General features: G+C 42.6%; 1 protein-coding gene across 2 annotated transcripts in view; it reads left to right on the top strand.

The window, feature by feature from the left end:
• REV3L (REV3 like, DNA directed polymerase zeta catalytic subunit) overlaps positions 1-15435 on the top strand; it is a 266105-nt gene that overhangs the window by 126174 nt on the left and 124496 nt on the right. For both annotated transcript variants that reach the window (XM_073575998.1, XM_073575999.1), the window contains exon 4: positions 2372-2532. In XM_073575998.1, coding sequence (XP_073432099.1) covers positions 2372-2532 — 161 coding nt within the window. The remainder of the gene's footprint in view (positions 1-2371; positions 2533-15435) is intronic.

The following is a 15435-nucleotide window of genomic DNA, read 5'->3' on the forward strand; positions in this document are numbered from 1 at the left end:
TCTGTGTGAGTTCAATGTACCTTATGCTCTGGGGTTTCTCCAGGCATAATAAACCTAAAATGGAATGAATAAAAAAAAAGTATACACTCCTCTCTGGTTCGTCATAGTTACCGTAACTGTCCGGTCCTTGGATCTTCTGATCTTCGTCACTTGCACAGAAGTCCTATCATACTGAGCTTCCGGATCTTATGAGGTCTGGGAGAGTTCAACCAAGAAAAAAACCAGGGATTACCAAAAGTAATATACATTTTTATTAATCATTTAAACAAGCAGAAGAAAGATTAAAAACACTTAAAGCCCATGGCTATTAGACCATACCATAATTATGGGTAAGGCTGCGTTCACACGTTGCGTTTTTTTTCGTGTTTTCGCGGCGGTTTTTAACACGCGATTTTGCCGCAAAAAAAACAGCATCCCATGCAATCCTATGGGATTCCGCAATGCTATGCTAATGGGATTCCGCATGCTCATTAATTTTGCAGAATCGCTGCGATTCCGCCCACATAGGAATGCATTGTTCTCCTTACTTTCCACATGTGGCTGTGCCCACCATGCGAAAAGTAAGCAGAACATTTGCGGATGGTACCAAGGGGGTGGAGGAGGAGAGACTCTCCTCCAGGCTGTGGGTACCATATCCCTGTTAAGGAGCTAAAACTCTTAAACCCTTCATCCAATTTTAATGTGGATACCCTCAAATGAAAGCTGAAAGTCTGAACTTCAACTGCATCTGAATTGTTTTGTTTAAAATTCATTGTGGTAATGTCTAGAACCGAAATGAGAAAAATGTTGTCTCTGTCCAAATATATATGGACCTAACTGTATACTCCCCCAGTGCGCAGGCGCTGAGTTTCTCTGACCTTTCCTGGCACCTGCGCACTACAGTACTTTGCTCTGCCCTCAACAGGGCAGAGAAGTACGCCTTCGCAGGAGCGCGATGCCGGGGAGCCATGAAGCAAGCAGGAGGGACACCCATCGGCCCTCACTATTGAATTATAGAATGCTGTAGATAAGCCATGAAAGGCTGTGGCCGCATCTCATAGCGGCCAAAACAGCTGACAGGTTCGCTTTAAGTGTTTTTAATCTACCGTATATACTCGTGTAGAAGCCGAGATTTTCAGCCCATTTTTTTGGGCTGAAAGTCCCCCTCTCGGCTTATACACGGGTCATATACCTGGGGTCAGCGGGGGAGAGGAAGCGGGGGTGTCAGAGATCATACTTCCCTGTCCTGCCGCCGCGGTCTCTGCAGCCTCGCTTCTCCACTGTCTCCCTTCCTGTCTTCAGCGGTCAGGTGGTACCGCTCATTACACTCATGAATATGCGCATATTCATGAGTGTAATGAGTGGTACCACCTGACCGCTGAAGACAGGAAGGGAGACAGTGGAGAAGCGAGGTTGTGGAGAAGAGGCTGCAGAGACCGCGGCAGGATGGGTGAGTATAGCGATATTCACCTGTCCCCCGGTCCATTGCTGCTCACCGCTGTCTCTGCTGCATCCTGTGTCAGTGACGTTTAGGCAGCAGGAGGCGCGGTGATGTGGTTAGTGTGCGCCGCCAATCTGCTGGCTGAACAGTCAGTGACACAAGAAGCAGCAGACAGCGGCGATGGACCCAGGAGAGGCGAGTGTGGAATTTTTTTTTTGGCAGCATATGGGGGCATAACCTATGAAGAAGCATATGGGGGCATAAACTATGGAGAAGCATATGGGGGCATAATCTATGGAGCAGCATATGGGGGCATAATCGGTGGAGCTTATACACGAGTATATACGGTATATTCTGTTTGTTTACAAAATTATTTAAAATTTTATATTTTTTTTGGTGATCTGTTTCATGCATAACTTTTTTCTTGGTTGGTCATGTCTATTTAGTATGCATTACGTGATCCCATTAATATTTGATGGTGCCCGCTACTTTAGAAATTTCAGTCTGGGAGAGTGCTGCGCAAGCGGGTCAAAGGTCATAAAATGATAATGTCACAACAGCCCAGGATGCAATTTTATCAGACTGGTGACTGAAGCGTATCACAAAAAAAATCTGTATTTTAGCACTTGCATATTTTGGTAAGATTCAAGTAGAATTCCAGTTTGCTTGACTACATAGAAAAAAAACTCACATCCAATTTTTTATGGGAGAACATATGTACACTTTTGTCTTTGAAAAATTTTCCACAAATACATTACGATAATAATTTCTGGGTACATTTACTATCATTCATACTGCTTTTTATCTACTTGTAGATCCTTTACAGGCCAAATATTATCAGCAATAACATTTTTTTTCTTTTTAATTATATATAGAATGTGCTGTAGTGAGGTTAAAATTGTCAAATTTATCAGAATTGCTAACTCAAGCATGTTCCTTTTTATTTCTCAGAGTGAGTGAATTGTTGCAAGGTGGAGCTGTGATGAATAAGTGCTATCAGCCCCACGAAGCCCACGTCCCCTATCTTCTGCAGCTCTTCATTGACTACAACTTGTATGGGATGAACCTGATCAATCTTGCTGCTGTAAAGTTCCGAAGAGCTCGGAGAAAAGGTACGTCCTCACTAGGGACATTTGCTCCAAAGGGCAATTAATTTTCTAGTATATTTCTGTGATCATAACTTCCATTACTCTGCGTGGCCCAATAACATAATGGTAACAGCAAAAAAGTGGAATCCCTAATGTTTTCTTAATTTTTTTTGCATGCCTGTACTCTTAACCCCTTAACAACCGCCGATACACCTTTTAGGTTGGTTTCACATTTGCGTCTGTGTGCGCAGCGTTTCATCCGCAGCAATCAGAATGTCATTTGTACCTATCTTTAACATGGTGTATGCAGAGGCATGCGTTTGTATCAGTTCGCATGCGTCGTTTTTTCGGTGTGCGGATGGGTCCGGCGAACGCAACATGTTGCATTTTTGGAAGCGGCAAAAATTCGTCAAATATGCGCAGTCATGCGGATGAGTGCGTAAAAAAAAACGCATTACTGTCTATGGGAATGCATGCGCATGTAGTAATTTTACTGACCTGAAGAATTAAACTGCCTTATCAATTTTACCACACATAGAATGGCATAAAAAAAATAAAACAATTCCTGAATTACTGTTTTTTGTTCATTCTGCCTTCCAAAAATCGGAATAGAAAGTGATTAAAAAAAATGGTACCAATAAAAATGTCAACTCGTCCTGGCAAAAAACAAGCCATCACGTGAGTCAGTCAGCTGATATATGGAAAAATTATAACTCTCAAAATATGGGAATGCAAGAACTAGTTTGTGACAGCAGCAAAAATAAAAAAAAAAAATTAAATCAATCTGGTATCGCTGTAATTGCACCAACCCGAACAATTAAAATTGTCTAGTCACTTATACCACACAAGAAACTGCTTAAAAAAAGAGAACCAATTATTCACCTGCTGGTGATTTATTCACTCTTCCTCCCAAAGATTGCAGTGTGGCTCAGCTCACATTTATTCTGCACTCTTCTTTGAGCGCTTGCCCCGGGTTTCCATGTACATCTTTAGAGTACCTGATTCAGACAGAATCACCGGTGGAAGATTCCCTATAATTAAGCAGATGGAGGCACTGTGGACACCGTCTGACTGTGATCCGGTGGTGTCCATCTTTTTAGGCATGCATAAAAGCGTGGTCCGCCACAGTTTTGTGCACTTCTGAAAAAAAGGCTAATGTTGAACCTAGGTCACGTAGAGTCCGGAGTAACTCTTATGCCTCATTAGAGTAAGTGGCACCCTCGGGGCTTTTAGCTGAAATGCGTCACTCGGAGATTTAGATGGAAACCCCAAAATAACAGCTCAGCGTAGAGGGCTGGATAACTGTGATCCCAAATGTTGCGTAAAATGTTCCCAACAAAAGTTCAACTCAATCCACAATAAAGCTAGTCCCCACTCAGGTCCATCCTCTGCGGAAGTAATATGTGGCTTCCACATTACTCGAAATACAAAGGCTCTGGGAAAGCAAAATGACTCCTTGCCCCCAAAAACTCAGTAAATTCTGCGTTCCAAAATACAAATGCCCCTTCACTTTTGAGCCCCACAGTGTGCCTAAACAGCAGTTAGCATCCACATTTTTGGCATTTCTGTAGCGACGAGAGGTGGTTGAGCTGGGCACAACGTACTGGTCAGTACAACGGCAGTTTGGAATTTTCACTCAGCAACATCCACTACTTCTTGTTTCTGGAAAACACCCATTGATTCAAAATTGTCCATACACCTGTAGATAAATTCCCAAATGGGTATAATTTCCTATATGGGGTCATTAGAGGGGAGATTCTGCTCTTCTAGCACTTGTGGGCTTTATATATGGAGTCTGCAAACTATTTTAGGAAAATATGCCCTGCTTGAGGCCATTAGCGCACCGTCCCTCCCGAGTCTCACCGTATAACTAACAGTACCGTACAGCTACGTATAGGGTATTTCTACATTCAGCAGTTGTGGGACAAATGTTGGTGCTTTACCCTTTTTCCAGTGTGAAAATGTAAAATCTGGAGCTAAAACAATATTTTGGTGGTGAAAATGTAATTATTTTTCTCTTTACTGCCCAATGGTATGAAATTCTGTGACCCACCGGTGGTGTCAGTATTATCACTGCACTTGTAGAAGAATTCATTGAGAGGTGTAGTTTGTAAAATGGGGTCTCTTATGGGTGTTTGTTTTGTTCTTGCACCTCAGGGACACTGCCAATGTGACATGGCACCCTCAAACTAGTTCAGCAAAGTCTGAACTCCAATATGGCGCTTCTTCACTTCTGAGCTTTGCACTGTGCCTCGAAAGTAATTTTCGACCACATATGGTGTATTGGCGTACTCCTAAGAAATTGCACAACACGTCGTGGAGTCCATTTTCTCCTATCCTTGTGAAAATGAAAAAAATTTGAGCCAAATACAAAATTTTTATGGCAAAAATATAATATATATTTTTTTCATTTTCATAGATCAACGTTGCAAAATTCTTTGAAGCACCGGTCTGTTCAAGGTGCTCACAACACTTCTAGATAAATTCATTGAGGGGTCTAGTTTTAAAAATAGGGTCACTTTTTGGGGGGTTTCCACTATTTAGGCATATGAGTGGCTTTCCAAACGTAACATGACATCCTCTAACTAGAGTAGTTTTCGTCCACATATTAGGTATTTGTGTATTCGGGAGAAATTGCACAGAAAATTGTATGGTGCAATTTCTCTTGTTACCCTGGCGAAAATGCAAAATTTGGGGCTAAAAAAAAATAAATCATTTTTTGTGGAAAAATGTGATTTCTTTATGTGCATGGCTTGACGTTCTAATCTTCTGTGAAGCACCTGGGGGTTCAAGGTGCTCACAACACATCTAGATAAGTTCCTTGAGGGGTCTAGTTTCCGAAATGGTGTCACTTGTGGAGAGTTTCCATTATTTAGGCACATCAGAGGCTTTCCAAAAGTGACATGGCATCCGCTGATTATTCCAGCAAATTTTACATTCGAAAAGTCAAATGGTGCTTCTTCCTTTTCGAACCGTGCCATGCACCCAAACTCTGGTTTTCCCCTCACATATGGGGTATCAGCGAGCTCAGGAGAAAATGGACCCCAAAATTGTTGTGGAATTTAAAAAAAAAAAAAAAAAACACTTAAGTTTGTTTTCCTTCCACATCCATTAATTCCTGTGAAGCATCTGAAGGGTTGATAAACATTTTGAATGTCGTTTTGAACACCTTGAGGGGTGCAGTTTTTAGAATGGTGGTGTTTTTGGGTATTTTCTGTCGTATAGGCCCCTCAAAGTGGCTTCAAAGGTGATGTGGTCCCTAAAAAAAAAATAAAAAAAAATGGTTTTGCTAATTTTGTTGTAAAAATGAGAAATTACCTGTCAAGTTTTAACCCTTATAACTTCCTCACAAAAAAATAGTATGTTTCCAAAATTGTGCTGATGTAAAGTAGACATGTGAGAAATGTTCGAAAAAAGAGAAGAACCTCAGACATTGTATATTTAAGATATAATTTTATTCATACAAAATTCAATTTCAGTCTAAAAGTACACTTTAACCATTGTAAAAGTATGTATGGATTAACAGAAGAGTGGTGACCCACATAGGTGACAATGGTGGCCGAAGGCTGGAAACAGGATTTAAATAACGCAATACCGCTTCAAAAAAGTGTGATGTATGGCCACATGTGAGACAAAAAGTGATCAAAACCAACCAACCCCTCAACAATGGAAAGGGAGGACCAGAGGAATCCATCCAATAACCACCATGCTTATCATTAGCCCAAATAAGTATAAGATAACATCGGCATACGTTATGACATATGAATAATAATTAAATCAAAGAGTTAACTACCCATTTAAAAGTGACTCCTGTCCAGTCCAGAGCGTTCCTGTCGCTTCCTCAGGGGAATTTTGTATGAGTAAAATTATATCTTAAATATATAATGACTCAGGTTCTCCTCTTTTTAGAATTGTGCAATGGAGTGAGTATATTAGTCGGTACTGTTATATTTTGAACTGGTAATTTATGCTTTAATGTGAGAAATGTTTAACTTTTTGTGTGACACATGTCTCTGCTTTGAGGGCATAAAAATTTAAAGGTTTGAAAATTGCAAGATTTTCAAAATTTTCACCAAATTTCTGTTTTTTCACAAACGCAAGTCATATCAGTTATTTTTTTTTTTTTTTTTACCACAATCATGAAGTACAATATGTCACAAAGAAAGCTCTCTCAGAATCAGTGGGATCCGTTGAAGTGTTTCAGAGTTGTTATCACATGAAGTGACAGTGGTCAGAACTGTAAAATTTGGCCTGGTCATGAAGGTAAAAACAGGTTCGGGGTGAAGGGGTTAAAGTTGGCAAATTACTGTATTTAAATAGCACTGTGACTGACATAGGGAGGAAAACACTGTCATTATTTTTTTAAATTTGCACAGGGGAGGGCTGGGCCAGGGAGCAGAGGAGCAAATGCCTCCCGGGCCGTTCCTCCAGCAGCAGCTGCAGGCCTCCCCTCCGTCTACTGCCTAGAAGACAGCTCCGACTCTTTAAATTGTGTACTGGCCCTGCATCCCTGTATTGCCGACATGTCCACACTCCACACTGTTTGAAGGTGTCTCCTGATCTCACTACCAGCACTCAGGTCTGCTGCGTCTTCACCGGAGAGGAGACTGAGAGCAGAGGTCAGCAGGGGGATATGGCAGGAGGTCAGGGACAGAGCCGGAACCTGCGTCTTGTGTCAACGATGCTTTGAGGCACGGTGTCATGACTTTTTGCTGTAGCTTGATCAGGTCAGCTGTCGGTGGCTACATCTTCACCAGGTCTGCATGAAAGTTCCAGAGCGACTACAAACAGTGTATACATAATCATACACTGACTGCTCCTGAGCCTTGTCCCAGCACATCATGCATTATACTAGCGGTCCCCAACCTTTTTGACCTTGAGAGTCACATTCAGCACTGAGAGAGGGTCGCGAGCCACATTCAGATCGGAGAGGGGGGTCACGAGCAACATCCTGCTCCTGTCCCCTCAAAGTAATGTCAACGAAAGCCCCCATTACAGGTATAATGATAGCCGAAGCTTTTCCACAGAAATCACTCCAAAGCAGTACACTGAGATCCAGGGGTTCCCACAATACCCCCATTCAGTATTCTCCCATCAAGGACTCCCAACACACTGTCACATCCAGCTTCAAGAACCTCCTCTAACAGGTAGTTTCATCCTCCAGAATACCATACCTAAAACATCTCTAAACCCCCAAGACCAGTAATCCAGATCTGCTCTTTTGTGCAGGGCTACTCAAAAATTCACCATTTTGAGATATACTCTTCATACCTGTTTGCTAGACCTGGAGCTTATGCACTAAGCTGGCAGACATTTGCAAACCACAATTCCTGGGACCACGAGCCACATGTGGCTCACGAGCTACGGATTGGGGATCCCTGCATTATCCTTGTATCATATGTATAGTGGTATACTTTATAATATGTGATGTTCTGTATGCAGGTCCAGGTGTAATCAATTCTGTAGCCAGGTCAGGTGTTTTAAAACTGTGTTCTGGAACCCATTCACTGGTCCCGTTGTGGCTTAAGTCCAACCCCCCACAAAACGCGATTCGGGCATACGACCCGATGGGGCCTTTAATAGTATAGATTGAATATATAGACTATAATAGTGCTGACATAGTGAACGTGTTGCGTATGCTGCTGCTGTTCAACGCACAGAACAGAAACCCACAAGAAATGCCTCCTTCCTCTTACTCACCACGACGCGAGGTATTTTGAAGCCTGCTGCTGACTTCAGCGTCCAAGCGATAGGGCACATGACATTACTGCCACAAGCCTAGTCACGTGTGCGCCGATGTCAGCTGCTGGCCAGTACTGTGTATTGTGGCGCACGGACCTGGCAAATTCATGTGCTGCAACACACTTCAGCTGGATGTGCATCCGAGGACGCACATTCAGTTGAAGTAGGGGCTAGTGTCACCAGGCTCCTCATCTGTTAGCCCTGGCCCACTCATATAGAACGGCACTAGTGCTGAGGTGAGGGTGCACGTGCCCATAGGGATGGCTCTGCGTGGCCTCTCTGGAACACATTCCACATGTTTTCCTTCACTGATATAACATATACCTATCCCATATTCTCCTATATACTGTATGTAATATATTATGCTCAGACATCAGATGTTATATCGGATACAGGATCTGTCACCGATATATCACATAGAAGCCATATATTTTCCTGTCTCCATATTTCTAAATGTAACCAGGTCTACTGTGTAAATGTTAATGTACTGTAGTGAGACTGTGCTGATATATTCACCGTCTTCTCCGGTGTCCAGCGCCATTCTGCTCCTCTTCGGAGTGACGTCATCACGTCTCACTTTATGCTTTATGTGACGTGAAAGTCTCTTTAACAATGTAAGACTATGGACCCTTGTTATGAGCTTCATTCTTACGTAAAAGTCACTTCCAGGTCATGAGAAGAGGAGTAAGAAGGTGGCAGTAGGTGAGTATATTAATTAAATGACATAAACTACACTAACATTTACTCAGGTTCAGGGCTCACTCCCATTTGCAATGTAATCGAACAAGTGCAGTTTGATAAAAAAATCGGATTGCACTCGGCCGAATGTTAAACTATGAGGCAGCTCACATCTGTGGTTATTTTCTCATGCCGATTTGGCATGCAAAAACAATTTTCAGCATATTGCGATTGCATCTAAGAATCGAATTGCATGCACCCATATAAGTCTAAGGATGCGTGTGAAACATCGCACTGCACTCAAATATCATCCGAGTGCTGTGCAATTACCGCTGATGCCAGCGATGGAGAAATTAATTTCTCCGTCTCCTTCACAACTGTGCTTCGATTCTCTGATGCGAGAGGATTAGAGCACAGATCACTTTCACGCACCGGATGTGACACGCTAATGTGACTTCAGCCTTAGAGAGAAAAAAGTCAATATAAGGCTTCTTTAGGTGGACTGTTTTGTCTATTTTACAATAGATGCAAGAATATATTAAAGGGAACCTGTCACCACTTTTGTCATATATTAACTAAAACGATCACTTTATTCAGCTGTTCTATAACCCCTGACTGCCCCTGTGTACCACCCAAAAACGCAAAATTTCTCCCATGAATGTGGATGATGCGAGAGGAAAGGCAAGCAGCAGCTTGAAGGAGGGATGGAGAGGCCTGAAACCTCGCCCATCGTACTAGGCCAACCCGATTACCATACAGAGCGGGAGACCTTAAAAAGTTTTTGGGTGGGTATATAGAGGAAGTCGGGGGGTTGTATAAGCATTTATTGAATGCAGCACAGGTGCTCAATAAGGTGATAGTTTTAGCTATTATATGGCAATACTGGTGACAGGTTCCCTTTAATCAATTCTGAAAACAACGCGAAATTTGCCAGCTGCACACTGTTTGTTTCCAACATGCTTTTCACAGCTAAATTTCTATAGTTCCTCTGTCATTGAAGATTGCTTAATCGTGATAGAGCGCTGTGCACACACTGTCAGCAAAGTATGAATTTGCATAGTTCTGGTCACATACAGACTAGAGTCTCAGACACCTCTCTGTGTCACACCGGTAGAAGTGAATGAGAATCTAATCAGCATTGGACCACAGCTATTCCATCATTATTTTGGCTTTATCTTTTTACTCCCTTTGTGAAGTAGCCTGAAGGAAATACAAAAAATATGGGCCGCTGCTGTGTGCTTACCCCCTTAAGCCCCCGTTACACATAGCGATATTGCTAGCAATATCGCTGTAACGTCACCGATTTTGTGACGTAGCAGCGATATTGCTAGCGATATCGCTATGTCTGATACTTACCTCCGACCGGCTCCCCCGCTGCTCATTGCTGGTCGCGCGAGAACGTCCTGGATCATTTCTCGTCGGGCGCTTCCTGTTGGGCTTCCTGTGGCGCCGCCGAGCGACGCGTGGAGGCGGGCGGGAGGACGTCAGGATCGCCGCCTCTGACAGGTAAGTAGTGTCCCCTGACCGCTGCTATGTCGCTGGTGAGATCTGCCTGTGTGGCAGCTCGCTAGCGACCACTTAGCGATGCACCAGCGATCCATATCGTTGTCGGGATCGCTGGTGCATCGCTAAGTGTAATGGTACCCTAAGCCAAAATTTGGCAGCCATCCCCTGAATTTGTAGCAAGATAAGTTAAATTAGATGACTCCCGCAGTTTCCTCTTTGGCTCCTTAAGCACAATTGTGGGGTGTCTTCGATTTTCTATGGACTCTGGAGGTCTAACTATTTAAAGGGAATCTGTCACCAGGTTTTTTTTTTTTATTCAACAGCACCATTTTGATGTACTTACAACTTGTCCAACGATAAAATCAAACCCTCATATGGCTGCATCATTGAATTAAAAAACTGTCTTTCAGAATCAACAGATATTTAAAAACAAATAGTCTCTATTATGTCTGACAGCAAGTCAAGTGACCCAGAAGATGACCACAGCTACGCTGGAAACTGGGGAAGGTGGCGATTGGGAAGTATTTTGATGCATTTGCCCATCATTACATATATATATATATATATATATATATATATATATATATATATATATATATATATATATGCCTTATCATGTCTGTCTGTAACCGAATCCCTCTGCGCCGATCGGTCGCGGCCGCCAGGCCGCAACCAATCAGCAGCAGGCGCAGTCCGCAATTAGCAGGACGCACGCCACCGCTACCGTGCCGTCGGAAGATCAGCGGCGCTAGCCGCTGATCTCCAGACGGTTGCCGCGGGTCATCTCTGGGCGCACGCGCGTCAGCGGCGACGCAGCCGGAGATGCCCGGTGCTAGCTGATACCAAGGGTCCGGAGGAGAAGAGACTCCTTTGGACCCTCAGTACCATAAACGTGTAAAAAACAGAATTAGAATAAAAAATAGTGATCTACTCACGTTCCGACGGCCCCCGGAATCTTTCCTTCCTCTCCACGCTGCCGGCATCTTTCCTTCCTCTCCACGCTGCCGGCATCTTCCGTTCCCAGTACTGCTTTGCGCGAAATACCGCTGATGACGTCGCGCTCTCGCAAGAGGACGTCAGCAGCGGTCTTTGGCGCAAAGCAGTACTGGGAACAGAAGATGCCGGCAGCATCGAGCGGAGGGACAGATTCCGGGGGCCATCGGATGGTAAGTATATCACATTTTTTATTTTAATCTGCCGCTGGCCATGTTCTAGAGTACCTGATGCTTTAGAATCGGACCAGCAGCTAGTACATAATAAGAATGAATTCTGAAGTAAAAACTTTGAGACATCTTTTAAATGGGGTACTCTGTAACCAGCTTTTTGCTGAGAGAACCATAATGTAGGAGCAGAGTTTCTAATTACAGGGATGTGTCACTTACTGGGTTGTGCTTTCCTGCTTCAATGCAATCAGCATTTTATCAGCAGGAGATTATCATTGCAGGGCAGCTTGATATGTGCGGGGTAGACTAACCTCAACCCCAGCACTGTTTAGCAGCTCTCTGTCTATGTACTATGTACACAGAAAGCTATGATGTGGGTGGGGTTTTACATAGCTCAACAACTGAGCTCTGTTAGTCACAGTTTTCTCTGCTGCAGATCTATCATAAATACTGCACCCAGTAAACAAAGTGATACACTGGAATCAGGGCCTCTTTTCCTTATTTCTTGTTGCTGTCAGACTACATGGCAAAAACTGCTTACAGATTCCCTTTAAGTACGAGTAAAAGGAGAAAAGGACTGCTCACCTCTATGGTGCTCTCGACTAATGATACATATCCTGGTTTCCAAGATTCAGCGCCTGGATAGATAATTTTGGATTGTGAACTTCATAAAAGATGTATAACAAACGCTAATGACGTTCTGACATTTTTGTCTTATACTGACGCTCTGTATAATTTTCTTCTATAGATATACAGTTAGGTCCATATATATATTTGGACAGAGACATTTTTCTAATTTTGGTTCTAGACATTACCACAATGAATTTTAAACAAAACAATTCAGATGTAGTTGAAGTTCAGACTTTCAGCTTTCATTTGAGGGTATCCATATTAAAATTGGATGAAGGGTTTAGGAGTTTCAGCTCCTTAACATGTGCCACACAGTTTTTAAAGGGACCAAAAGTAATTGGACAATTGACTCCAAGGCTATTTCATGGACAGGTGTGGGCAATCCCTTCGTTATGTCATTCTCAATTAAGCAGATAAAAGGCCTGGAGTTGAATTGAGGTGTGGTGCTTACATTTGGAAGGTTTTGCTGTGAAGGAAACATGCGGTCAAAGGAGCTCTCCATGCAGGAAGCCAAACGCGAAACGCGCGTTGGGGCTACGTGTCCTGGGATTCTGAATAGAAGTACTATGGGTAAGAGTGGCACTACTTATATTCTAAGATTTATGGGGAGATTACTTGTTCCTATTTGGCTGTTTTAGCCATAAGGTTTTCTACACTAAGCCTTGGGTATTTGTCTTTTGTGACTTTACTCCTCATTTATTATCTTAATACAAACTTTGGTCTCATTCTATATGTGACTTTTTTGTAATCTATGTGTAGGAGTTGCCGCTCCCCCACCTCTTTACATATCCATTCAGACCTGGTGTGACATATACTTTTTGCTTACCCTTCCCCTGAATTATGTAACTAGTCATTTTTGTGATATTGTATTATCTTTTCTAATAAAGTATTGTAATTTTATATATATGGGATCTACACCTTGTTCTTTTTTGTCTTCTAATCTCTATGGGTGTCCCGAATGTTAGTTCTGGTCCTGTTTCGTCCCAGTATATTTGATTCTGGGATTGGGGATATGTTTACATTATGGAGTCTGTTCTAATTTGCTTCTGCATAGGTGAAACAAGCCATCCTTAAGCTGCAAAAACAGAAAAAACCCATCCAAGAAATTGCTACAAAATTAGGAGTGGCAAAATCTAGTTTGGTACATCCTGAGAAAGAAAGAAACCACTGGTGAACTCATCAATGCAAAAAGACCTGGGCGCCCACGGAAGACAACAGTGGTGGATGATCGCAGAATAATCTCCATGGTGAAGAGAAACCCCTTCACAACAGCCAACTAAGTGAACAACACTCTCCAGGAGGTAGGCGTATCAATATCCAAATCTACCATAAAGAGAAGACTGCATGAAAGTAAATACAGCGGGTTCACTGCACGGTGCAAGCCACTCATAAGCATCAAGAATAAAAAGGCTAGACTGGACTTTGCTAAAAAAAAAAAAACATCTAAAAAAGCCAGCACAGTTCTGGAAGAACATTCTTTGGACAGATGAAACCAAGATCAACCTCTACCAGAATGATGGAAAGAGAAAACTATGGTGAAGGCGTGGTACAGCTCATGATCCAAAGCATACCACATCATCTGTAAAACACGGCTGAGGCATTGTGATGGCTTGGGCATGCATGGCTGCCATTGGCACTGGGTCACTAGTGTTTATTGATGATGTGACACAGGACAGAAGCAGCCGAATGAATTCTGAGGTATTCAGAGCCATACTGTGTGCTCAGATCCAGCCAAATGCAGCCAAACTGATTGGTTATCGTTTCATACTGCAGATGGACAATGACCCAAAACATAAAGCCAAAGCAATCCAGGAGTTTATTAAAGCAAAGAAGGGGAATATTCTTGAATGGCCAAGTCACCTGATCTCAACCCAGTTGAGCATGCATTTCACTTGTTAAAGACTAAACTTCAGACAGAAAGGCCCACAAACAAACAGCAACTGAAAACCACCACAGTGAAGGCCTGGCAGAGCATCAAAAAGGAGGAAACAGTGTCTGGTGATGTCCATGAGTTCAAGACTTCAGGCAGTCATTGCCAACAAAGGGTTTTCAACCATGTACTAGAAATGAACATTTTATTTACAATTATTTAATCTGTCCAATTACTTTTGGTCCCTTTAAAAACAGGGTGGCACATGTTAAGGAGCTGAAACTCCTAAACCCTTCATCCAATTTTAATGTGGATACCCTCAAATGAAAGCTGAAAGTCTGAACTTCAACTGCATCTGAATTGTTTTGTTTAAAATTCATTGTGGTAATGTCTAGAACCAAAATTAGAAAAATGGTGTCTGTCCAAATATATATGGACCTAACTGTAGGCCACATAAAATAAGATGCCTATGTTATTGGCATTCCCTTTAAATGATGTTTATAAGATATGTTAGCAAATGCATGTAAAATGATGCCCAAAGGATAGAAAATGCCCAAATCAAGGCGATCCTTGAAAAAAGTGATGCCTGCAGGAATGTCACAGGGTAAAAACGAAGTAAAAGTGTTCGATCCTTGGGGCCAATATTGCTGATGTCCTTAAGAGGGTAAGCTTTTAGTTATTAAGCATTCGTAAGCACGACATGACAGATCTGGGTGCGTGCACGCTCTGGCGAGTCTGGATCGTTTAATAAGAGGTCACATAGCAGCTGCTCCACCTCCGGCTGCTGCCTGTCACTCAGTGCATCTGGAAATGATTTAGTGCTCGCTCTGGTCAGACAGCACTGAGTCATGCTAAGCTTCATCTGAATTCTTGTTTCCATGGAGTTGTTTGTCCAACTTGCAGTTGGTACGTATTTTCTGAAGGACAGGGATCCAGACAGATTCTTTCCCATACCATGTACCTGCCACTTAATATGCGTCTGATATAGCTGCTTATCAAACCAGGGACCACCTCTTGTAATCAAAATGTTTCGAGTTATACAAGGAATGTGTTTCTACCCCACGGAGTTTACAGAAATGTGTTACCTTCAGTTTTACCAAAGCCACCAGTCTCATAAACAATGAGTGGAGCGGTGACCGCAGCTATCCAACAGGGCACACGAGTGCAATTCTAAGGATCATTGGGGGCAACTCCCCAAACAGAAATCTAGCACCTATATTATAGGTGGAAACTTTTAATGTTGGGAATAACCCTTTCACATAATGCTTGAAATGAGAAAATATTAGCGAAGGCCTATGGAGGGTGTGTGTAAAGAAAAAAAAGTTACCGTAAATGCCA

The sequence above is a fragment of the Dendrobates tinctorius genome, unplaced genomic scaffold, assembly GCF_039654945.1.
Source record: "Dendrobates tinctorius isolate UK_male_01 unplaced genomic scaffold, ASM3965494v1 ptg000046l, whole genome shotgun sequence".
In the NCBI taxonomy this organism is placed as follows: Eukaryota; Metazoa; Chordata; class Amphibia; order Anura; family Dendrobatidae; genus Dendrobates; species Dendrobates tinctorius.